This window comes from Ahaetulla prasina, chromosome 1 (assembly GCF_028640845.1).
Source record: "Ahaetulla prasina isolate Xishuangbanna chromosome 1, ASM2864084v1, whole genome shotgun sequence".
Taxonomy (NCBI): Eukaryota; Metazoa; Chordata; class Lepidosauria; order Squamata; family Colubridae; genus Ahaetulla; species Ahaetulla prasina.
Window position 1 is genome coordinate 92917849 of NC_080539.1, and position 23800 is coordinate 92941648.

Consider the following 23800-nt stretch of genomic DNA (forward strand, 5'->3'; position numbering starts at 1 on the left):
GAGTAATAAAAATTACTTTCATTTGCAATTTATAAAGTCACTTCAATTGACTTGCATTCTAATGCTTTTATTAGCATGTAAATGACCTGCCACAAAGCTGATAAATTATCTATGTTGCAGAGAATATCGTCAGTAACAGTATACTAGGCTTCCTTTTAATAGGTGTTCATTTTTCATCTTGAGATGCAGCCATAAATAACCAGTGATGCTTCTGGTTTCCTTATTAAAGGGGAGGGTTAGAGCAATCTTCCCTAACCAGCTGTCCTACACCAAGGGCAACAACCTTCTGAGAGGGGGATCATGGGCGTTACAGGCAACCTATCTAGAGAGTACAAAATTATGTCTTCTAGTAAACAAATGTCACTGCTACATATACTCCTTTTCATTATTTGAATCAGTTTTTGAAATATTGTAATGGTTGGCCTAGATGCAGAGGAATGGAGACCACAATAACCTACCTGATTTGGCACTCCCAACTGTATTTTCTTAAGGTTCATTTAATAAAAACAATAGCAATATGTTAGCTAATTAACCTTTAGCCTTGCATAGTATATATACTTTTATAGGAATAGGCCAAGACTAGTTTCTCATAAACCACATTTTTAGTATTAACAGAATAAAAAAAAGGCTAAAATACATGTTAACTTCGCTGCTTTTTCTAAAACAACTTAATTCTTTATTAAATTACAAATCAGATCCTAGATCCTGAACTGTAAAGTTAGATCACAGTATCTTTTATGATGTAAAATGATTGTGCACAAAAATATTAGCCTTTCCGTGCCCATAGTAATTAGTGTTTTTTCCCAGTAACCCACTGGACATTTTATTAGCCTAAGAATACTTGAGATTTAAATATTAGAAATGAGAATAGAAGCCTCTCATATACGTACCTGTGTATTTCCTACCTATATCATATATGGGTAGTTTCTTCCATAGGTAATACACTCTTATTGATAATAATCCAGACAGAATCATATCTATGTATATAATAGAAAATTAACAATGGTTTATCCTATGAAGTAAGGGAATACCTCTCTTGTCTTCACCCCTTCGGGCTCCCATTCAAAACAGGCTGGATCTATAACCACATTGCTCTGAGTACATATTTTCATGTCTTCATACAGGCATGTTTCTAATATCCTGAAGGTGGTTTCCTATCACAACTTGAACGTGAATGGCTATTACGGATACTACCAGCCCCAAGTTTACCATGCCACTTCTAAAACCACCTTGGACTTCACTCTATATTACTGATGATAGTTATTACTAGACAGAATCAGATTATCATTTTTGCTCTTACCAATGGGCCTTTTTGAAACTCAAATTTGTTCCTACTTTGCATACATCGATAACAAGGATAAAAATAATCTAAGGCTGTGAACCAGGGTTCTAAGCATGCAGTTGGCTCAAGAATGACACAGAGTACCTCTTAATATATAAAGCATAATTAACTATACCATCTTTTTACAGTAGAGAACTACTGGGTCAGCAGCCACCTGTGGCATGGAATTCAAAAAATGAGCAAAGTGCAAGTAAAGAAGAATTGAAGCAGGCCTCATTATAGCACACATGCACATGATAAATAAATACTTGTTATTGAATTTAATATTAAACTTGAACCAGAAATCACCAAAGGGTGAGGAGAAATGAGTGCTATACCATAGATCATGGATCCCCAACCTCTGGGCTGCAGCCCAGTACTGGCCTGTACTGTAGCCTATTTGGAACTGGGTGCGCGCCACTACGCTTGCATGTGCATAGCTCCACTTGCACAAGTGGCAGGCTGGCGTGTGTGCGCACAGCAGGCCGCTACTTATGCAGTTTCCCTTTCCCTGCCGGGCTGCCAAGCCCACAGGTTTGGGACCACTGCCGTAACTGATTTGCTGAACTTAGTTCCTTCTATCATAAAGTTTAGGGGGGAAATGTGCTTTTCTAGGAAAAAAGTACATAAATGAATTTGTAGTTTTAAATTGAGGTCAGAGCTTAACCCTGAGATATAGTACTACTGTTGCCATCTTCTCCAAATGTGACCCAGTGGCTGAAATCCTTTGGACAGGAGTGTTTCAAATGTTGTGAAGCAGGAGGTGGATTGGCTGGTAATGGCTGAATCACTGGCTGGCAAGCAGCAAAGTCTACTTCCAAGTCTAACAAATTGCTGTTCTCCATTGGACAATGATTGTCTGAAGCTTGCTGCTGTTGCTGAATCTGCAGGGGAGGAGCTGCCTGTTGGTCACCAATTAATTCTAAACCAGTCTGCCTCAAGAGCTTAGCATCATTGTCTTCTGAGCTGATCACGACCGTTGTAGCAAGAAGAGAGGATTCACTCCGAGAAGATGGGAGTGCACCAGAATCCTTCATTGTGGAAAAACATGGTGCTGGAACGTTGTTATTGTTGGAATTGAATGTCAGCCCTTTTAGAAACAGGTTATTGCTGTTCTGGAGTACTTGCAGATGAAAATCGGGAGGAGCAGACTTCTTTCTCCTTGGGGGAACTCTTGGAGCCTGAGTCAAGTTCAGAGAAGTAAGAGGAGAACTTTCCTCTAAAAGAGACAAGGGAGTTGGTTGCCTTTCATTGCTGCTGCTGCTGCTCCTCTCAACAATTTTGCCAGGATGCATTGTCCTTGGCTTAGGAATGGGGACAGTCTGAAGAGAACCAGTAACAGTTGCGGTTTCCAGACTCAATTCTGATGATGCAGAGAAGTGACCCAAGGTTTGTTCAAGCTGCTCCTCTGGAGAATGAGGCTGAGGGGGGGAAAAAAAGACAATTAATTGTTTTTCAACCAACCTCTCGTTAGAAACAGCAAGCCGTTCAGAGTCATCTCTGGACCAGGTGGGTGGCACGTAAAGTTAATAAACAAAGAAACATTTCTCTCTTGCTCTTGAGGGCAGGTGTGTGTGTTTTTCTGGTAATACAAACACCAGTGCAGTTTGCTATACTTATCCTGTACACTTGAAGAAACTATTTAATCAGTGTGGTTTGTAATCATAACAGCCTTACAATATAATAATAACCTTTGCAGGATTTTTACCCTAACCCTAACCCTTCAAAACCCCTGCATCTAAGCAGAACAGAAAATGCAAAGAGTAATTCCAAGAACTTTTGAAAGAGGGTGACAATCTTCTATATTAATTCCTCATATTTCCATACAACTGTTTTCATGTTTAATAAACCTTGCTATTTTTATCCTTCTGTACCCTTCCCCCAGCCCGAATTAGAAATTCAAATCTTTAGATCTCTAATTTAAAATCACCAAATAGCTGTAACAGTTTTGTTAACATTTTGGGATAAAATTTTTAGGATTACAAGGAGGAGTTGCTAGATATTTTTAAAGGTGCAAAGTTACAACATTCCTTTTCCCTGAGAATTTTCTGCTTTGTGTCTACAATTGTTGGAGCATAACATGCAGAATGAAGGTAATAAAGCTGCAGAATTTTAGAAGCAGGTGGCTTTTTAAAAAAATAGAAGGGAAATCTTGACAAATTGGAAGTGGAGAGTTATTTGCTTCCCATTTCTCCCCCTCTGCTTTCCCTCTCTCAAGCAAATGTTCGTAATCAATATGTAAATGGCATACAACATAGCAGTGCAACTCAGAAAAATAATAGCCCAAAACCCTCCACCATATGTGCAATTACCTCCAAATCCCATGGATACTCATTTTAATGTTCCTGAGATCAAGAGATAAATAGCATTTAGCACTTAAGACTTATATACCGCTTCACAGTGCTTTACAGCCCTCTCTAAGCAATTTACAGAGTCAGCATATTTCCCTCAACAATCTGGGTTCCCATTTTACTAATCTCGGAAGGATGGAAGGCTGAATCAACCTTATACCGGTGACACTCAAACTGCCGGCAGCTGGCAGTCAGCAGAAGTAGCCTGCAAGTGCAGTACTGCATTCTAACCACTGTGCTACTATGGCTCTTTAAGCTAAGAGCATTGGCCATTTGAGGGTTAGAGTTAGAGTAACTTCAAAAAGCATTTCAGCAAAGTCCTGTGTCAGAGAATTCTTGGTTCGAAGCTACAACAATCCATCACAAACTACCATCTCTCCTTTTCTCCTCCTTTCGAAACCCTAGAGGAGTTTTTTCTTATGTAGAATTTCTATATGTATTGCTTGTCATTCCACATTTCAATGTACCAATGAAGCTATACAGGAGAGTTCAGATTTTGATTTAGCCTGAGTTGGAATAGCGCTACTTGAATCAGATTTCCCTAACCCCCATCCCTTAATAGAACACAATGTATACTTGCATCAATCATGGAAAAACTTTTCAAAGTTTTCAATTCTTTCCTCAGCTCTCAGTTAGGCACTACATATTTCTTACACTTGTTTTAGGAGAGGAGGACTATAGGAAAAAAGTGAAAGCTCTATCTTCCCAAATATATCTTGGAGACCAAAAAACCAACAACCCTGAAGTTCTTGTAATTTACTTGCAAACACTAAATATGCAATCTATTTGAAGGGATGCTTTCTGGGCAAAGGGAAGAGCATTATGCTGACACTTACACATCCTGGCTTGACTCCCATCTTCTGCAAAGGTGCAGGTTTTTTGGTAGTTGGGACTTTAGGTGGGGGGCGCTGTGGTATAAGGACTGGGGCTGGCTGGAGGATCTGAAGAGGTGCTGGCTTTGGGCCACCGGGAGTGAGTTCAGGTTTAGTCACAGTCTGAGTTCTTGCCGGAATGGAAGCTAAGGATTCCTGGGGTGTTACTGAAATACAAAAGAATGTATTTGGTTTCTTTAAAGCATTCAATATATCCAAAGTAGCACTTGTTTTTAACAGCGCATATTACTGCTTGTATAACACCTATCAACATCTAGGCTAAAAATGCACACCAAAGAAAAGGATTTTTACCAGCCTTACTAATTGATAAACCAAGGAAGGAACAATTTGAATTTCAAGACGCTTTTTCCCCATTTATTTTATTGGCATAGAAAGATCATTCTCAGCATCAACCTCTTCCTTCTCAATTTAGAATGTGAGAAAATGTTTTGCAAAGTTTATCTTGTTGGAAATATGTTGATGTGCATTATAGGAATAACTTTTAAGTGTTCACATCTATATTGTGAAATAAAATCAACATGCAAAAACGACAATCAACATTTACTATACAGTATTTAAAAGTGATGTATTAATTGCAGTTAAATCTAGAATCTGTCCTGAAATACTGAATTCAGAAAAAGTTGGGGAGAAGGATTGTGAGATGGTACCAGACTGAGACTGGAAGAATGGTGGTTCCTGTACGAATGGAATTTATTAGCAAAAAATTCTAGCGAAAATGAAGATTTCATTGGAAAAGCGTATTTTTGTCTATACTATGTCTGAAGCCTTACTATTCTACCTTTTATTTCCTATTTTGTTCTGTAATCCTAGGTTTTTGTATTATATAATCTACTTCCCAACTTTTTTTTAAATTTGCATTTATATCCCGCCCTTCTCCGAAGACTTAGGGCAGCTTACACTATGTCAAGCAATAGTCTTCATCCATTTGTATATTATATACAAAGTCAACCAACAATCTGGCTCCTCATTTTACCTATCTTATAAAGGATGGAAGGCTGAGTCAACCTTGGGCCTGGTGGGAATTGAACCTGCAGTAATTGCAAGCAGCTGCTGTTAATAACAGACTGCATTAGTCTGTTGAGCCACCAGAGGCCCCTTTAGGGAAAGTGGAACAAATAAAGTGGAACAATTCCCATGATTCTATTGATGTAACCTAGTTAAATTTGCTTTGTTTTTGTTGTTGTTTTTGAGCCAGATCACTATTCCCAGATCTTTTTAACATGTACCATTGCCAAGCTACATAGCCCCTCTCCAATACTGGTGGGTTTGATTTTTTTGTTTTCTAAGTAAAGAATATCATCAAAGCTTCTAAAAAGAAAGCCAGCCATACCTCCTTTTGCTTGCATCAGGCACCGAATGGCTTCCTCGGCTTCTTCTGGGGTTGTGGTTTTGATCTGTTTTACGTTGTATGGTTTACTAATTCCAGTTCGTGATTTTGGCTTGCAGGAAAATGTAAAAACGAAGGAGAAATAAAACAAGAGTCTAGAGCCTTGATGGCAAACATATGGCACATGTGCAAGAGGTGGCACACAGTGCCCTCTCTGTGGGCACACAAGCCATTGCCCCAGCTAAGCTCCGCTGCGCATGTGTCTCCCGCTGGCCTGCTGGTCTTCGGGTCTGCCATGCATGCGCAGGGGATGGAGTACATGTGGGGGGCTGTGCAAGCATGCATGTGGGCGAGGCCCGTGGGGGCAGTACATGATACGCGGGGGTGGGGCATGTGTAGGGAGCCATGTGGGGGGCAGGGGCATGTGCAGGGGCCGTGCACACATTGCATTTTGGGGGTTCGGGCACGTGCTTTGGGCACTCGGTCTGGAAAAGATTAGCCATCACTGGTCTAGAGGGAAGTTAAATCCAACAGCTGCTCCTTCTATAAAGCAGTATATAAACATGAAAGTAGCCTTACTTTTTTTTCAGGGGATCATCATTTTTTTTTTACTGGTCATGCCTTCATGAAACTTAATTTACAGCATATAGAGAAAGATCTCTTATATTTTCCTTTCCTCTGCTTAGTTGCTGCCACTAGACACATATTTAATAATTAAAATAGTCTTTTTCTGCTTTCTACTTAAACATACTCAGAACAGCTATTGGATTAATCTTCCCTAGTCCGGTGCTCTCTGGATGTGGATTATAATTTTCATCAACCCAGGTAGATCGCCGTTAGGAATTATGGTAGTCCCCCTCATCCCAAAAACGCTAGGTTGGAGAACGTGCCTTATATTTTCCAAAGATATCCTATTTAGGGTGCTGGTAACGGTGATTTAGAGCCCAAAACCTTCTTAGTATTTTGATGCTAAGAGAACCTTAGCTTAACATTATACTAAGTAAAATGGTTTTTTTCTTTCTTATCAGTACTTGAAATGATTGAACTGAACTACTCACAGGGTGCTGTGGTGCTCCTGGAAGAAGCTTTGCTGTATCCAAGATGGAGGACAGGGAGCAGTTTCCTGAAGAGATGGAACCATCTGATGGGGATTTTTTAATGGGCACTGCAGCTGTGGGAAAAACTCATAAGTAATTTCTTAATGGGAGGTGGTGTAATATAAGTACACAAATCCTATATTGACAGGTTGACCAGCTTTTGATTTTAAAAATCCTGAAAACCTGTGAAAAAACTGGAGACAGAGTTCAGGGGACATGACACTCCTGTCATAATTAGTTAAAGAAATGTTCAGTTTGCTTCTATAACAAGGGCCAAATGAGAGGGGAAAAAGAATCTGGACTCGGATATCTACTTCTGAGTGATATAACTAGGGGAAAACCAGTTTTTTTTGTTGAGGAGTTAAGCAAATTCCTCTGCTCCTGTTAGTCCTAACTTAACAGAAACTTTACAGAAGGAAACATAGACATCTCCTGCTGTTTCTTACTAATATAAAATGGGTTACCTTCAGCAATCTACCTTGTTAATGTGCATGGGTAGTATACAGGGAGTCCTTGACTTACAACCATTTGTTTGTAACCATTTGTGACCATTTGAAGTTACAATGATACTGATAAAAGTGACATATGACCGTTTTTCATACTTACGACCATTGTACCATCCCCATGGTCACATAATCAAAATTGTAATGTACCCCGCCAAACAAAGTCATTGGGAGAAAGCCAGATTCACTTAACAACTGCATGATTCACTTAACAACTGAAATGATTCGCTTAATAATTGTGCCAAAAATGTCATAAAATGGGATGCAACTTAGTTAACAAGTGTTTTGTTTAGCAATGGAAATTTGGGGCTCAACTGTAAGTTGTAAGTCAAGGCTACCTGTATGTAGTTCAAGCAGATGCAACAGCCAGCTGAAAGTCAGATAAATACAGATACAGATATCACCAGACCAATTTCAATTTCATGCCTTGACACTTAAGCACAATTTGGAGAAATGGTTCTCCAGAATGGTTCTTTGTACAGGGCACAATTCAGCTTTGGCAAAAAAGATTTAGAGGAAAATACATGCAGAAATATTCTTGTGTACAGTATTTACAACCTTGCTTTCCTCGTTTATTCAGGATTGTCATTTCAAAAGCCCTGACATTTTTTCCCCATTGATTAGAAATTCTTGGAGAAAGAACACAAACTCTGACCTGGTGGAGGAGGTCGCTGGGGGGGCTGAGGCTGCCGGGGTCTACCAGGCACGGACAGAGATCTGGTTGGGGAGCGATGACAGAACTCCGCATTTTCTTCAAACTCTTGCTTTAGTTCAACCAAGTCAGCATCATCTAGTGAACATGATGGAAGAATATAAAATTAGAAAACAAAATGCTACTGAGAAAAATTGCTGCCCTTGAAATTATCCAGGAAGGAAGGAAACTGAGAAATAACCTTACAACACCCAACATGTGCTTGCTACATGGGAAAAATTCCCAAGGGTTCTATGAGCCACATTCAATCATTGACATCTATCAAACAACAATGTATCAGAGTTAATCAACTGAGTCTGTCATTGTCATTATTCCTAGTGGTGAAACAATTAGTCATAAGGGAGATCAGTCAGAAATCAAGTGGCCTATTCTGTTAATCCTCCATGAATGATGGCACAAAGTTTGAGCTACAATGCCAACTCAGAAAGCATAACAATGAACAAATTGGTTCATTCAAAGATTTCCAAAACGAGTGCATATAATGCCTCCAAAGCAGTAAAGGCAAAAGGTATGGATGGCATAGACATTCACACACCTAAACCACCCCAATCAAGTTTGCTCATTAATCCTTAAGAAGGGCTCAAATTAAATTATGATATATCTCCAGGGCAACATCCCTCTGTCCCAGAAAGTCTTAGTCATTAACAGAAAAACCAACGTAGAGATAACTTCGTCTACTTAATTGGGTTTACTTATTCCAATAAGAAAGGGGATGTGGTGGCTCAGGGACTAGGACGCTGAGCTTGTCGATCGAAGGGTCAGCAGCTCAGCGATTCGAATCCCTAGTGCTGCCGTGTAAGTGCTGCCGTGTAACGGTGAGCTCCCGTTACTTGTCCCAGCTTCTGCCAACCTAGCAGTTTCGAAAGCACATAAAAATGCAAGTAGAAAAAATAGGGACCACCTTGGTGGGAAGGTAACAGAGTTCCATGCGCCTTTGGCGTTGAGTCATGCCGGCCACATGACCACTGAAACATCTTCGGACAGCGCTGGCTCTTTGGCTTTGAAACGGAGATGAGCACCGCCCCCTAGAGTCAACAACGACTAGCACATATGTGTGAGAGGAACCTTTACCTTACCTTTATTCCAATAAGCAAAGCCTTATTTGGGTGACCCAACCAACTTTTACTATATGGCTATGGTTTCATTTGTCTTTCATCATGAAAGGATGGATACCTTTATACCGACATGGTTTTCTTCCAGCAAGATGCGACTTGCTTGCATGCATGGTAGACGCCATGGTCACATATTCTGATCCATCTCCCGACTCTTCCACTGTTGATACCATTTCAGTTTCACATGGTACTGGATGCAACGTTTCATCCAAATAATCATCTTCCTCATCTAAGATATCACCTAAATTGGAAAATGTTTCAGCAGAATGAGGAAGTTGAAGAAATGTTGTTTTCTTCCAACATTTCAGCTAAAACAAAGTGGATTTTTTACAAATGATATTGATCTGCAAAGAGAATAGCAGCCCATCTCAGTCAGGCTCCATGGAGAAAAAGCCCTCCTGACCAAACCTTATACGTTTACCTACATCTTGGGCCACGTACCTTCTGATTCATAATCTAAGCTTGAAAAATCGAAATTTTCCTCCAGCAGACAGGAATTTGCTGTGGGTGACATAGGAGCGATACTGTCGCGTTTCCTAGCAATTTCCTCTTGAAGACCTTTCAGCCAATCTTTGGTTTTAGGACAAATCTTCACAATCCTGCCTTTAATCTAGACATAAAACCCCAATACATTATTTTTCCTGTAATCAGTCAAACTATTACTCATAAGGAAGACCCAGATATTAACACGATGCAAAGCAATGCAGATAGTCCTCGACTTACGACCACAACTGAACCCAACATTTCTGTTGCTGAGTGTAATATTAGTTAGTGAATTTTGCCCCGTTTTATGACCTTGTTACAGTTGCTAAGTGAATCACTGAAGTTGTTAAAGATAGTAACATGGTTATTAAGTGAATCTGGCTTCCCCATTGATTTTGCTTGTAAAAATATTGAAAAAGGCGATCATATGATCCTGGGACATGGCAACCATCATTTTATTTATTTATTTATTTATTTATTTCAACTTTTATACCGCCCTTCTCCCGAAGGACTCAGGGTGGTTTACAGCCGATAAAAAGATACACAGAACAAAAGTTAAAAACATATTTAAAAAACTGATTATAAAATGGCCTAATAATATTAAAATTAATACAAAACCACCATAAAACCCCCATTTAAAAATTTTCATCAGGCTAGCCCTGCACGGTGAAATAAAAAAGTCTTGAGCTCCCGTTTAAAAGACCGGAGGTCGGGGAGTTGACCCAGCCCCGGAGGCAACTCGTTCCAAAGGGCAGGAGCCCCCACAGAGAAAGCTCTCCCCCTGGGGCCCGCCAGTCTACATTGTTTGGCTGACGGCACCCTGAGGAGGCCCTCCCTATGGGAGCGCACAGGCCGATGGGAGGCTATAGGTGGCAGTAGGCGGTCAGTTGCCAAGCATCTGAATTTTGATCACATGACCGTGGGGATGCTGCAACGGTCACAAGTGTGAAAAACAGTCACGAAGTCACTTTTTTCAGTGCCGTTGTAACTTTGAATGGTTACTAAATGAACTGCTGTAAATCAAGGACTACCTGTAGTCTGTTCAGTGAATTGAGGCTAAAAGACTTTAATATATATTTAAAGAGCATGGCTACTATTGCAGATTAGAGATATCTGACTTTTTCAGGGCTATATCATTGTGATATGTATCAATAAATGGTTTTAACAAGAGTGCCACTCCTTCTTATGCCAATTGTTACAAAATAAAAAAACTGGAAGCCATTAAGCTAAGTACCCTAGTCTCTATATATAGTTTTTTATTTTTTTAATTCTGTTTCTCTATTTGTATCATTATTACTCATAATGGAAAAAGGACATCAAATTTCCTTATGTGTCAGGATGAAAAACCACTTATAAACAGACAGCGATTGCCAAGTTCTCTCTAGTGGTCAATTAGAAACTAATTACTTCCCAATTTGTATTTGTTGAAATCCTCCTTAAAAAGCAGCTAATTTCTCTAACATTTCCAATATAATATGGAGAGTATTCCAGTTACCTATTATGTAGTTTAAAAAATTAGTCTCCAGATGTTTTTATCAAATCCCTAAACAATACAAAAATGAATTTTTGACGAGTAACAGCAAAAGGTGGTATATTAAAAATAACAAACTATGTCATGACCTCCATATAAAAACTCATTACATTATAAATGAATTTATTCATTAAAGTTTCAAAGGACTCTTCTTGGTTAGAGATGTTTTCTGGTCTAACAGCTTAACATTTTCAGATCAATTCTTTGGAAACCATTTTAACAGCTTACATTTTAAAAAGCTGATGAACCGGAAACTACAAGCTGGTGTCTAAGGAAATGTCAATTTTATATGAGAAAGATGTCTATGTCAAGTTCCAGAAAAACCTCTTCTGCATAAAAAAACTCAGAAGCCATTGTTTTTCAGAGTTCTTTACTAGCATGAGGAAACTGGCGCACGATGAGTGAAATTCCAAAACTGAACTTCCGGATTCTTTTCCCAGTTATACAAATCCCGAGAGTCCCACCCCCCTGACCCCTTTGATGGTCACATGGTCCCACGTTCTCCCAGTTCATTCGAATATCTTCTTGCCACTCCTCCTGCAAATGTGAACACCATCCGACCTTGACCGCTTGAAGAATGTTACCATACCCCTCAGCCCCCCTTCTTCCCCTCAGGGGAAAAATGTGGCAGCGTCTGGAACCCTAAAGTCTAGTATGGTTTCCAGGCCTGTCACCAGCAAGGCAAATAAAGCTGGCTGATTTCTCTTAACAAAATAGCTATCATTGGGGGATTTACTTGGTCACTCAAGTATTTCAAATACTACAAGCAACTTTAATTGTTTTGTTTTACCTTGATGCCATCCACATCAAGAACGTGAAGAGCAGATCTGCTTTCTGAAAATGTAACCAACATTTGACCTCCATTGATCCTAACAAGGATAGACACAGATCAAATAAACTCTATATGTCTTGACAATCTAATTTCTAATCAGCCATTAAATAAATAGATAGGAAAGCGGAGTTGTTTCTTCTTAAAAATGGTGGATTAATAATTGAACATTCATTAATTATTATTGGACTATTATTACATTAACAAGTTTTAAGCCATCCATGTTCTCTAACATCATTATATTCTACTGACATGTATCCCTAACTTTTTACTCCACAATTTAAAGGAAATTCTATTAATAATATGAATAATTATTATTTGCTTGTTAGATTTATAACTCACTCTTCTTCTGGAATTAAATTAATGGAACGATTCCTTATATACCACGAGTCTCTTTCCATGAGGAAAAGTTATCTTCAAAATTAAGATCCAAGGATTATTTTCTACAATGAACATCGTATTTTACCTGACAAGCACAACAGTGCCGTAAGTCTCAAAGATCTGCATAAGCTCCATCTGACAATCCTCAGGAAATTCATCCTTCTCTTCAGGAGAACAGTACAATAGAGACACCACCACTGTAGCATCTAGAGGTCCCTGAAACGATGATACTTCCTGGAAAACATTATCCCTAGCAGACACATCAACCTCTTGGATTTCCACTTCCACAATAGCTAAAACAGGCCTACAGAGAGATAACAAGGGAAGAAAAAAATGGTTAAGAAGGATTACAGAAGGCAGAAAAGAGGACAGAACATAAAATGCTGACAGGTTATTGAAAATCAGTTGTCAAACACAACTATTTGAAATCACTTAGATCTGCTTGATATTACTGTTTGTTTACTTGGCTTCTCAAACTATTTTTCAGCATAATTTATATAGCATATTACATCTCTGTTTAATAATGAAAAGATAGCTGACCCTATAAATAATTGCCTAACAGGGGAAAAAACAATGAATAAGAAGTCACAAGGAGGCTTGAAATTATTTATTGATTGCATCTGCTCATTTATCTACCCAAGTTGACTCCACACAATTTCCCGGAGTCCAGAGACACAATAAAACAATCCAAACAATAATTTTGTTATTTAATTTGGCAGAGGTACTCTGTGGCACCAACAATGTTTCCCCCCCTCCCCCCAGTTCTCAGATTGTGTCTATATATGTCCAGGTTTGTACGCAACGAAAATACATATACAAAAATGAAGAATGACAGTCAGCAGGTTAGGGTTAGGCCCTCCAGCATCTTCCAGCAGCTCTAGTCAGTATGACAAAGGTAAGTGAAAGCTCTATCACTTCAGCTCCGAAACTGCTTCCGTAAGAAACAAGAAATGAATTTTAACTGGTATAGGAATATTCTATATAGTGATTCCACAAAACAGATGGAAAATTTGGAAGATCGTTCTCCATAAGATCTATAAAAGGCTTGATGTTTCTGAGAACCAGTAGGAATGCCACTGTGCAAGGGATAATATGGGAATCTCTCCCTGGAATTCCTTCTAAAGTTGCAAAGCATGGCAATATTGTTGTGAGGTTCAACGGATAACTCAACTGTTAAGGCAAAGCCCAGCCCTACCCCACAAATATATACATACGTGTATAGACTATTTTTCTCTGCAACTTTTGCTGACACTGTTTACCAAGTACAATTTGAATAATCAAATTTGGGTGTGTGTTACCAACATATAAATAAATAAAAAACCCACACACTAGCATGTGCATAGTAGGACTAAACACAGATTCAGAATTATCTGGTACAACTATCACAGAAGATCTATGATTATCCAGCATTACACAATCACTAAGAAGAGCTGATTGAGTTCACATTACTGTTAGTACTTGCCTTTTAGTTAATCTGATAGCCACATAATCATTTTAGGGAGCACGCAGGTGTCTTTCTGACAAATGATTAAATGTGTTGCTGTGATTTCACAATGCAACCCGTGACTTACGTACTTATGTATGTGTTTCTAATGTTAAGTCAGTGGTATAAAAGGTCTGTGTTTAAATGTGATGTCATCATATACAGGGGATATAAACAAATCTACACTTCCTCTCTGTTGAAATGTCAGGTTTTTGAGATGTAAAAAAATCAGACCAAGATAAATAACTTCAGAATTTTTTCCACCTTTGATATAGCATATTAAATTGTTATTTCACCCCCCCATAAAATATTTCAGTTTGTTTTTCAATCAAACCATACAGCTTATAAGCTATTTTAATTTCTACGCTATTAGAAAAAAAATATAAGTAATTTATCTTGGTCTGATATTTTTAATATGTATTTCAAAAGCTTGGCATTTTAACAGGGTATCCACTGGACTATTGGCCATTTTTGCTTATTTTTATACCTAAAGTGGGTGAAGGAAATAGGCTTTATATCTACACTGTCAGCGTCCTGTTTAGCAGGAATCAACCTAAGATTCATTTCAGAAATCTTGCAGGTTAAATCTTTAAATGACTAAAAGATCCCATGGATCCAAACTAAAGAATATCATAACCTGAAAAGTTATTTTAGCCTCTCAACAATGGTCAATATTTGTGATAATTTAGAGTTGCTTTATAACAAATCAAATTTTTGGTTCTGCTCCCCAGTAGTGACTTTCTGGGGTCATCAAAAGAGATCACTTTAAACGGAGGAGCTATCTGTTATGTCTGGGTTTTATAAGGGCAAAAGATGTGTTCCATGACCCTCCAGAAGATGCTACCTGTGGTCACTGGCCTGGAGCTCAGCTCTTCCATAATACATCAAGGCACCAGGAGACCAAATAGGTCCAACTTTGGTTTCAGCACTGAGATCACTATCAAGAAGACTGATTTGTCCCGCTGTGAAAAAACAAAACAATAGATTTAGAATTAAGGAGTAATGAAGGCAAACTTTCAACATTGCTCCAGAACCATGTCCCTGATTCACCCATAACAGCCAACCACAATAGCTGAGGTTGTTTCTTTTTTACTTAATCAGGTTTTTTTTTAAAAAAAACCTGAGATGCATGAACCCAGTTACTAAACTGAAACTACATAAACTCACCATTATTTTGACTAGCTATGTTGCCTTCATATTAGCTCCTCATTCATTTGGTGCCAAATAGACAGTAAGGGTGTAAATCATTGACATAATAAGTCAGGACAAGTAACAGAATGCAATACAATGATGATAAATAATACCAATCCCTGTAAGTTCATAGTTTACATGACCACTCATGAAGTTAAAGCAGTAATTTGGACTCTCTGTTGCGTGCATGCATGCACACACACGCACACATATGGGAAGGAGAGGGAGGGAAACTGACACAAAACACATTTCCAAAATGTCTTGGGTGCAAAAAAAAAAAAAAGAGGCCTTCTGGAATTACTAAGAACAGAAAATGCTTAATCTAACTGAGTATGAAATATAATTTAAAATCAACTGTTGGTTTGATAGAAACCAGAATAAGACTATCCCTAGTATTTAAGTTAATGAATAAAATTCTTACTGAATCAAACTTTCTGCACACAAATCTTTTAAGTAATGAGAGAACCACTGAATTATTTCTTAGATCAGCATCATGCCCTTTTCCCAAGGAATATTTTCTCAGTGGTGTGAACTACATTCCATTAACAAAAAAGTGCACTTTGCAAAACTATGCATGGAGTTTCAGAACTGAGCACTGATTTTTATGTCGAACATCATAACCAACCAAAGCCCCTGTTTCTCAACCTTGATTACTTTAAGATGTGAAGGTTTCAACTCCCAGAATTCCCTAGTCAGCATGCTGGCTGGGGAATTCTGGGGGGTTGAAGTCCAAACATCTTAAAAGCTGCGAAGATTGAGAAACACTAATGTAAGCTAAAGAATTCACTAGGAAAGAGTAAAAAGGATCCCACCAACCTGTTTTATCAATTGGAAGTTTCTTCCTCCACCAAAGAACTCTGTCAGTCCACGCTGGAGTTCTACATTTATCACTTGTATCATAAGCCTCAGAGCCAACATCATATTTATATGTGGGACCAAAATTGATAGTTCCTTCATGAAAGTCCTTAAAAATCTATGAAAGAAAATATTGATAATCTAAAGCCGTGGTGAAATCCAATTTTTTTTACTACCGGTTCTGTGGGTGTAGCTTGGTGGGCATGGCAGGGGAAGGATACTGCAAAATCTCCATTTCCACCCCACTTCAGGGGAAGGATACTGCAAAATCCCCATTCCTACCAGCCACTCTGGGACCAGCCAGAGGTAGTATTTGTGTTCTGTTTCCCTTCCCCCAATACTCCCAGCAAAGAGTCCGTCAGAGGCCTTCCTTTTTTCCTTTTATTTACATAGATACATGTCCTGGCCACGTCTACCCACGGGCCTGCCAAGTTTCTGGAGATAACGAGGAAATTATAGATAAGGCCAGAATTACTCACGAATATATTCTTCCCTCCATTAAAACAGTTAGCTCGCGCCAATTCATTAGCTCGCGCCAACTCATTACTTTGTCCAAGACAAAAAACCAGGAAGTCCCGCCTCCTATTTATAGTCTCTGCAGATGTCACTGCATGACAATTATGACTTGGCTTTGTCCCAACTCTTCCGCTGCTGCGCACGCCGATCAAGCCTTCGTAATCTTGCGTCCCTCCAAAACTGTTCTTGGGGCATTGCCAAATCAGAAGAAGGCCCGGGAGAATCAGGCCTTGCCGGCCCCTCCCTTTGAGTGGGTGCCAGGGAGGGAGAGGGCTCAAGAGAAGCAGGGCTTGCCAGGTCTTCTCCCTCATTTTCTGAATCATCTGAGTCCAGGAGTCTGGGTCCAGGAACCTGGGTCACAACAATTTGCCAGTCCTCCGAACTACTCAAAATTTCCACTACCGGTTCTCCAGAACCTGTCAGATCCTGCTGGATTTCACCCCTGATCTAAAGTAAGTTTTATAGAGCTAGCCATGCATGTCATCTTATCTCATCTCATTTCCTTCTGTATCCACTAGGATGTTTTCAATGGTTTACAGCACAATTATAAAAAGAACAGCACAATAAAACATTCATGCTACAATTAACTCTGCAAGTATAAATAAAAACCACACAACTTCAATAATAGGTATGAACTAATAAATTACAGGCATCATTTCAAACTTTAAAGATCCTCTGAAATAATTTCATTTTTAATAACTGTTGAAAAGCAGCAGTATGGCTATTGATCAAATTTCAGTTTTCATAATACAGCGTTTTTCATTTGCTTCATTAAGGTAGTCCTCAAGTAATGACAGCAATAGGAACCAGAATTTACATTGCTAAGCGATGCAGTCATATTGCTTAGTGATGCCAATCAGGAGGCCAGGGAGCCATCGTCTGAACATGGTGGCCCATTGGTGAGGCTTAGAGTGGCTGCTGTTGGATGGGGAAGGGGTGTAAGTGGCTGGGGAGGTGTAGAACGAGTACAAAACTCAAGGAAAGTGCAGAAGTTGTGGGTGACTGAGGTTTGAGGTAGCTGCTACTGGACATGGGAGGGTGCATGGGTGATGTATGGTAGGGGATGCATGGCACAAGCACAGCGAGGTTCAGGGAAATGTGCGAGGGTCTGTGAGTGGCAGATGCAGCAATTCTCTGGGGATGTGCAATTGGCAGAGGAGGCACGAGTGAGTGCAGAAAGGTTAGGAAAGGCACACAAGGGTTACACAAGGGAGTGATTGTGGCTGGTGAGGCAGGGCTCAGGCACAAAGGGCCTGAGGGAGGGAGGGAGGGTGGGGAAGGTGTGGGAGACTTACCTGAGCAACTTGTGACCTTCTCTGCTGGCTTCCCTACTGATTTTGCTTATGGGACGCCAGCAGGGAAGGTCACAAATCTTGATCAAATAACTGCAGGATGTTGCATCCATCGTAAGTGTGACATATCTACCTTTCCACTGGATTTCTGTTGCTGCAGTTGATCAGATTCCAAGAGGGTCTTCCAGTCTTGTCGTTTGAGAAAATAAAATACCTCTTCATAAGTCAAGTCGATGCGATAGTTGAAATCACCACACCAGAAAACATAGTCATGAGAAAACATACTTCTTCCCTGTTTAAGGAAAAACACATTAAACAACAGCATTTAAAAATTCTTCATCAATTCAGTTATATAAAGACTTAGTTTTTTCTTCTGCTCACTGCCTGGGTAAGTCCCTGCAGTTTTCTTGGCAAGGTTTTTCAGTAGTGGCTTGCCATTACCTACTTCCTGGGGCTGAAAGAAAGTGACTGGCTCAAGGATACCCAACGTGCTTTGTGTCTAAGATACTAGAATCTAAGATCTCCCCATTTCTAGCTTGATTCTTTTAACCACTATACTAAACTGGCTATTTTTTTAAGTTAGAGGTTAACTAAATAAAGTTAGATTTTTAAAATCTAAGTTCATAGGCTCCTAGCATCAGGCTACGTGCCCAAGGGATCTCAGACAAAGAGCCCCTGATCTAAACAATCTAAAAGATACTGCATGTATTGTTGGAAAGGTACCACAAATAAGAGTCCTGAATCAAATCATCACTAGAGGGCGCTGTTAATAAAGCTATATAATAATAAAGGTGAATTTGCCAATAAACTTTTGCAAATATAAACTGCCTAATTAGGCAATGATCTGTATGGACATTTATAAGAATTATTCTGCATAAACTGAAAGCATCTTTTTAAGGTATTAAAGTTTCTAGCGGACTAGTGGCTGAGTTATACTTTCAATCCTGGAAACAGAAATAGCTACTAACACCTTTTAGTCTTTAAAGAAATGTTTGAAGAAGAAACAGTGCAGATATGAAAATCTAATGAAGTACCGTGTTTCCCCAAAAACAAGACCCTGTCTTATATTTTTTTGAACCCTGAAATAAGTGCTTGGCCTTATTGCCATGCGCTCAAAAGCCCGATTGGGCTTATTATCAGGGGATGTCTTATTTTGGGGGGAACAGGGTACCCCACTTGTCACTATAGCAAATCAACCTATTCTTTGCAAGAAACATGTATCCATAGGATAAGGGTCAGATTTTAGAAAGAGCTGTGTTAAAGATCTACGGGTTACAACATGGTTTGTCCTTGCTCTAAGTTCTAAGAATTAATAAGGATGCATATTGAAGGCATGTTCAGTGGAAATGGGAATACTTTGTAATTTATAAAAAAAAAATATTGTATTCTTTCCACCACTAAAACAAGTGAAGGACTTCAGAAACATATGACTACACTTAATTAGAAGGAAGCTAGTAACCCAAGTCTTACTAGATTTCCTTTCATAACCATGAAGCCATAGTTTCCTTCTTTCATTACCACCTGACTCAATGACATTATCAAATTTCTTCTGTGACCCAGCTGGCCACAATCACCTTAAGAAGCCTCTTCCTGAAGGCTACAAAATATTTGGAGTGGGGGTGGGGCGAGAGGTGTAGAGAAACCAAAGGTTTTCTGTCATTTGCTCCGTATGATTGGAATTTCAGCTTCTATTTTATAGTTTTATTTTGTTTAGGTTAATCAACAAATAAGAGCTACATTGCACTAAAGTATGGAATTATTAACATTGATAAAACTTTTAAGGGAGGCCTCAAAATTATCTTCTCTGCCAAATAGCATTAAAATATTTATTGTGTTGCTTGAAAGTCTTTGCTGCCTTACTGAAAAAAAAGATTAATTGGGATGTTAAAAACAACTGTCATCAACAATCAGTTGCCACAAATCAGGTGCTGATTTCTGCTCCCACTGCTATGTGGTAATTTAGCTTTAGTTTTAGCTACCGTAATCCCCATGCCTCCAAAACCTACAATTCTTGATGTCTTGATAGGTTCCAAATACTGGGGCTATAATCAGCAAGAATGTATCTCAAACATTTAGCAAGTGATCTGGGGTCAAATTAACAAAGGGCAGGATCAAATATTCTGAGTTAATTTTCTCCAGGATCCTTGTAATAAAATATTAATGAAGGCCACATACAAAATGCAATGCATATTCTTGTATTGTCATATTTCTATTTCTTTTGCTACCACTAACTCTGCATTTCAAAGCCTATATTCTTTATATATCATAGCGTGTATTTACAATACTATGTTAACAAATTCTGAAGTTGCCTTATAAACTTTGCCCCAAGTGCATAAATCCCTTCCATGGATTTATTACTGATTTCTTGTTTTACAAGAATTATAAACCTTTCCAGTTGACTCTGAATGGTACAAAATTCCAATCTTCATAAATTCAGATGAAATTTGAATATTAGCAATATAATAAAAATAGCAATAGCAAGACACGAATAGCAGCAAAAATTGTACATAGCAACACAATAAAACAGCAAAACACCAATCTTAATATTAAATATCTAATTATACACAAACACATATATTAATTTAAGCATAGCAATATCAATAGTAGCAATAAAATATATAATGGGTAAAAAGACAAAACTATTTTTAAAAAGGAATGCCATAATCAATGGATTAAAATTAAAATATCATTCCTAAAAATATCATTCCAGTTCTGGTGGTCTAATGGTACAGCCTCATTTTAATGGGTCCTCTGAAAAAAAAGGAGGGAAGGGGACATTTTAATGTCAAGAGGCAAGCTACTGCAAAGAAAGAGGCTACAGCTGAAAAGGCATTCTTTCAAAGTCCATGTAGGTGACACTCCCTAAGACAGAGGGTGTCAAATTCACGGCCTGTGGTCCGGATGTGTCATGCGCTGGCTATGACCGCCCCCCCCCCCATTTAGCGAAGGGGGAAAATGTTGAGATACGTCATGTGACGACATGATGACCTGAGTTTGACATCCCTGTCCTAAGAGGAAGGGGCCTGGGTTGAGCCATCCTTAATCTTTACAGGTAGTTCCTCAACAGGGAGAAAGTAGTTCCTCAAATGTCTAGACTTGTGTTTTTCAACCTTGACAACTTTGAGGTGTGTGAACCTCAATTCCCAGAACTCATCCTGGGTGGAGAATTCTGAGAATTGAAATCCACACAACTTGAAGTTTTCAAGGTTGAGAAACATTATTCAGCACTTTAAAGGGAACAGCAAATACATTGAATCATATTGGCAAGAATGGCTACTTAAACTGCTGCATTATAGAACACTTTCTCTTCTTCCCGCCCCCCGAATCCTAACCTTTCATACTGTCTCTATTAGTTTTATGTTCCAGGTTGGTAGGTAAGGAATTGATCTATTAAAATGTAATCGTTCAGGACTTAAATTTTTAAAGAACTGGGATGGATAAATGGATGGACAAATGACCTGGTGAAAAAGCGATTGGACACACCTTACATGAACACACTGGGAGTAAAAAAGGTACGTTTGGCTAAAAATAAAAATCACTTGCATATAGATATTTCCCAATATGTATCTGTATCCTGAAAAATGTGCAAATTCAGCACCACTGTAAATGAAACTTTCCCCAGATCTTACCATTGGAAAACTCAGTTTCTGAGTGATCTCTTTATAGTCTTCGTTCCGTTCTTTTATCTGAGACTGACCAGCTGTCAAGTGGCTACACACAAAGCATAAGCTGGTGCTATGAAATTGGAAACGGATAGCAACTGCTCCTTTGTTTCCAGCTTTTCCTCTCATTCCAGTCTTCACTGCGTCCACTGCTATGTCCCTGGGCAAAAAGTGACAAAACCCAAAGCAAAAAAATTTAAACCTTTAGGAAGAATTTGAAAATTCTGAACAAGTGATTTGCTTTAGTTCTCGGTTCTTTCTAAACAGAGCATGAATGGAAAATTCATGGATGGAATGTGGATCCATTGCAGATTCCTGATGGAAGAAAGAGTGGAATTTTTCTTATTTCCAATTTTCTCTGATGCAAAGACGATCCATCTATGACCTGCAGGCTGTACATCCCCCAGAACCTATTCTTTGCCTCTGGTTTCATCCCAATTATACCAGTCTGACAAAAAAAATGCTAATATTCAAAAATATGATCTATCTTTCTGCAAAACTAAGGGGTGAAAACAAACACTAAATCCTTTAAAGCTCTTTAATTGCCCTCAAAAGGACCACCAAGCTTGGTTGTGCCCAGCACTGGCAATGCTGTTGACAAATAAATAAATCCAATATAGATATTGAAGGTATCATCTTCTCCCTTCAGTAAAATCCCACTGAGATAAGCCAACCACTAGAATGTATGAAAAAATCAAAATTATTCACACCAGTTGTTCCTTGCCAGCGTGCAATTAAATACCCCAGGGAGTTGCTCTTCCCCTTTTCCCCGCCTCCCCAAAAATCCCTACTGAAGATGTCAACAAACATCTGCTCATTCACATATCACTATCTGCAGCAGACATTCCTTGTTACATTTGAGAGTTTCAGTTCATGTGGATGTTGTGGCCTGCCAGTGGAGCTGGCAGCAGAATCAGACAGTGTAGAGGTTGGGGAGGAACATGGTCCAGTCCTGGGGGCTGGGGAAAGCTCAGACGAGGGCTCTGCGTCAGAGGCAGAGAGGGAGATAGCAGCGAGGCAGAGGAACAGCTGGATCCCATTCCCAGTGTGCGCATGTGCAGAGCTGCCAGAAGACAAGAACAACTCAGAAAGCAGGGTCGACTTGGGAGTAAAGCTACACCTTGGGGATGATTGGCCCCTCCCATAGGAAATAAAAGAGCAGCGAATGGGGAGGGTTTTTTTCAGGAAACAATTCATTCCATAATTTCAAGAATGGAAAGTTCTGTTTGTGACTGTAAGAGACTCTGTGCCAAGTTTTGCCTTACTCTGCATTTGGAAACAAGTTACGTGGCAGCTTGCCAAACAAGATAAGGTGTGTTGATAAATATTCCTTTGAAAAACTATTTGGACAAGCCTTGCTGACTGTGAATGAAAGTAATTCACAGTCATGTAAATAAAAGAGGTTTTGGCGGGACCAATTCCTGCTTCCTGCTTTTTAAGGGAGCCTAGGTCAGAACAGTGGACTCATACACACGTAGAGCCAGAATCCCAATTGCAGACAATGGTGTTATATGGTGAAGGTCATTTGTTCAATGATATCGTATCAATATTAGAAATTTTCTGTTTAGCATCTTAGTCTACGCTTTGACTAGAGATATGCACTCATTGTATCAAAGTCAGCATTTCTGCACGTGATCTAAGGTACAAGCCATATCAAAAAGAAAGAAATATAAAAGCTTGTGCTAAACTCAATGACTTTTAACTAGTTTGTGTATGAGCATAACTTAATACCTATAACTATCTTTACAGCAATTCTTATCATATTGTAATAGGGAAGATAATTAACTCATGCAATCCAAAAACTCCCAACAAAATTGCAGAATAATTTCTGATCAACAAGAGGCGCATGTCTTGCATATTCTTAAAACAACAATAAAAGCAAACACTGCTGGACTAGCCCAAAAGCCCTCCCCCAACCCCCCAAAAAGCATTTCACCAAATAGCAATAATTAACTTGACAGAAGAATGGAAAAACAATTCATAAAGTACACAAGCCACATTTTCCCTGTTCATGCCTACTTTTTTGGAGTATGGCCCCTGATACATCAGTTCAATTCAGGGGTGAAATCTAAAAATTTTCCCTACCAGTTCTGTGGGCGTGGCTTAATTGGTAGGCATGGCTTGTTGGTCAGATGACTGGGTGGGCATGGCCAATAACAATAAATAATAAAAATAATTAACAAAGTATAAAAAACAGTAAGAGGTACCAAAAACCAACTTTCACACTTTACACACACACACACAACACAACAGAACTGACT

At 39.0% G+C, this 23800-nt stretch overlaps 1 protein-coding gene across 3 annotated transcripts in view; it reads right to left on the bottom strand.

Annotated features, from left to right (window-relative positions):
- Positions 1-11: 11 nt before the first annotated feature.
- Positions 12-23800, bottom strand: part of SYNJ2 (synaptojanin 2) — a 60342-nt gene continuing 36553 nt past the window's right edge. For 2 of the 3 annotated variants that reach the window (XM_058168671.1, XM_058168690.1), the window contains exons 15-27: positions 21507-21699; positions 18011-18169; positions 16031-16187; positions 14868-14985; positions 12626-12844; positions 12121-12199; positions 9758-9926; positions 9378-9557; positions 8148-8282; positions 6951-7063; positions 5896-6004; positions 4509-4711; positions 12-2742 (exon numbers count right to left, since the gene is read on the bottom strand). In XM_058168671.1, coding sequence (XP_058024654.1) covers positions 1984-2742; positions 4509-4711; positions 5896-6004; positions 6951-7063; positions 8148-8282; positions 9378-9557; positions 9758-9926; positions 12121-12199; positions 12626-12844; positions 14868-14985; positions 16031-16187; positions 18011-18169; positions 21507-21699 — 2593 coding nt within the window. In that variant the 3' untranslated portion in view covers positions 12-1983. The remainder of the gene's footprint in view (positions 2743-4508; positions 4712-5895; positions 6005-6950; positions 7064-8147; positions 8283-9377; positions 9558-9757; positions 9927-12120; positions 12200-12625; positions 12845-14867; positions 14986-16030; positions 16188-18010; positions 18170-21506; positions 21700-23800) is intronic. The other variant, XM_058168680.1, reaches the window with a different exon arrangement.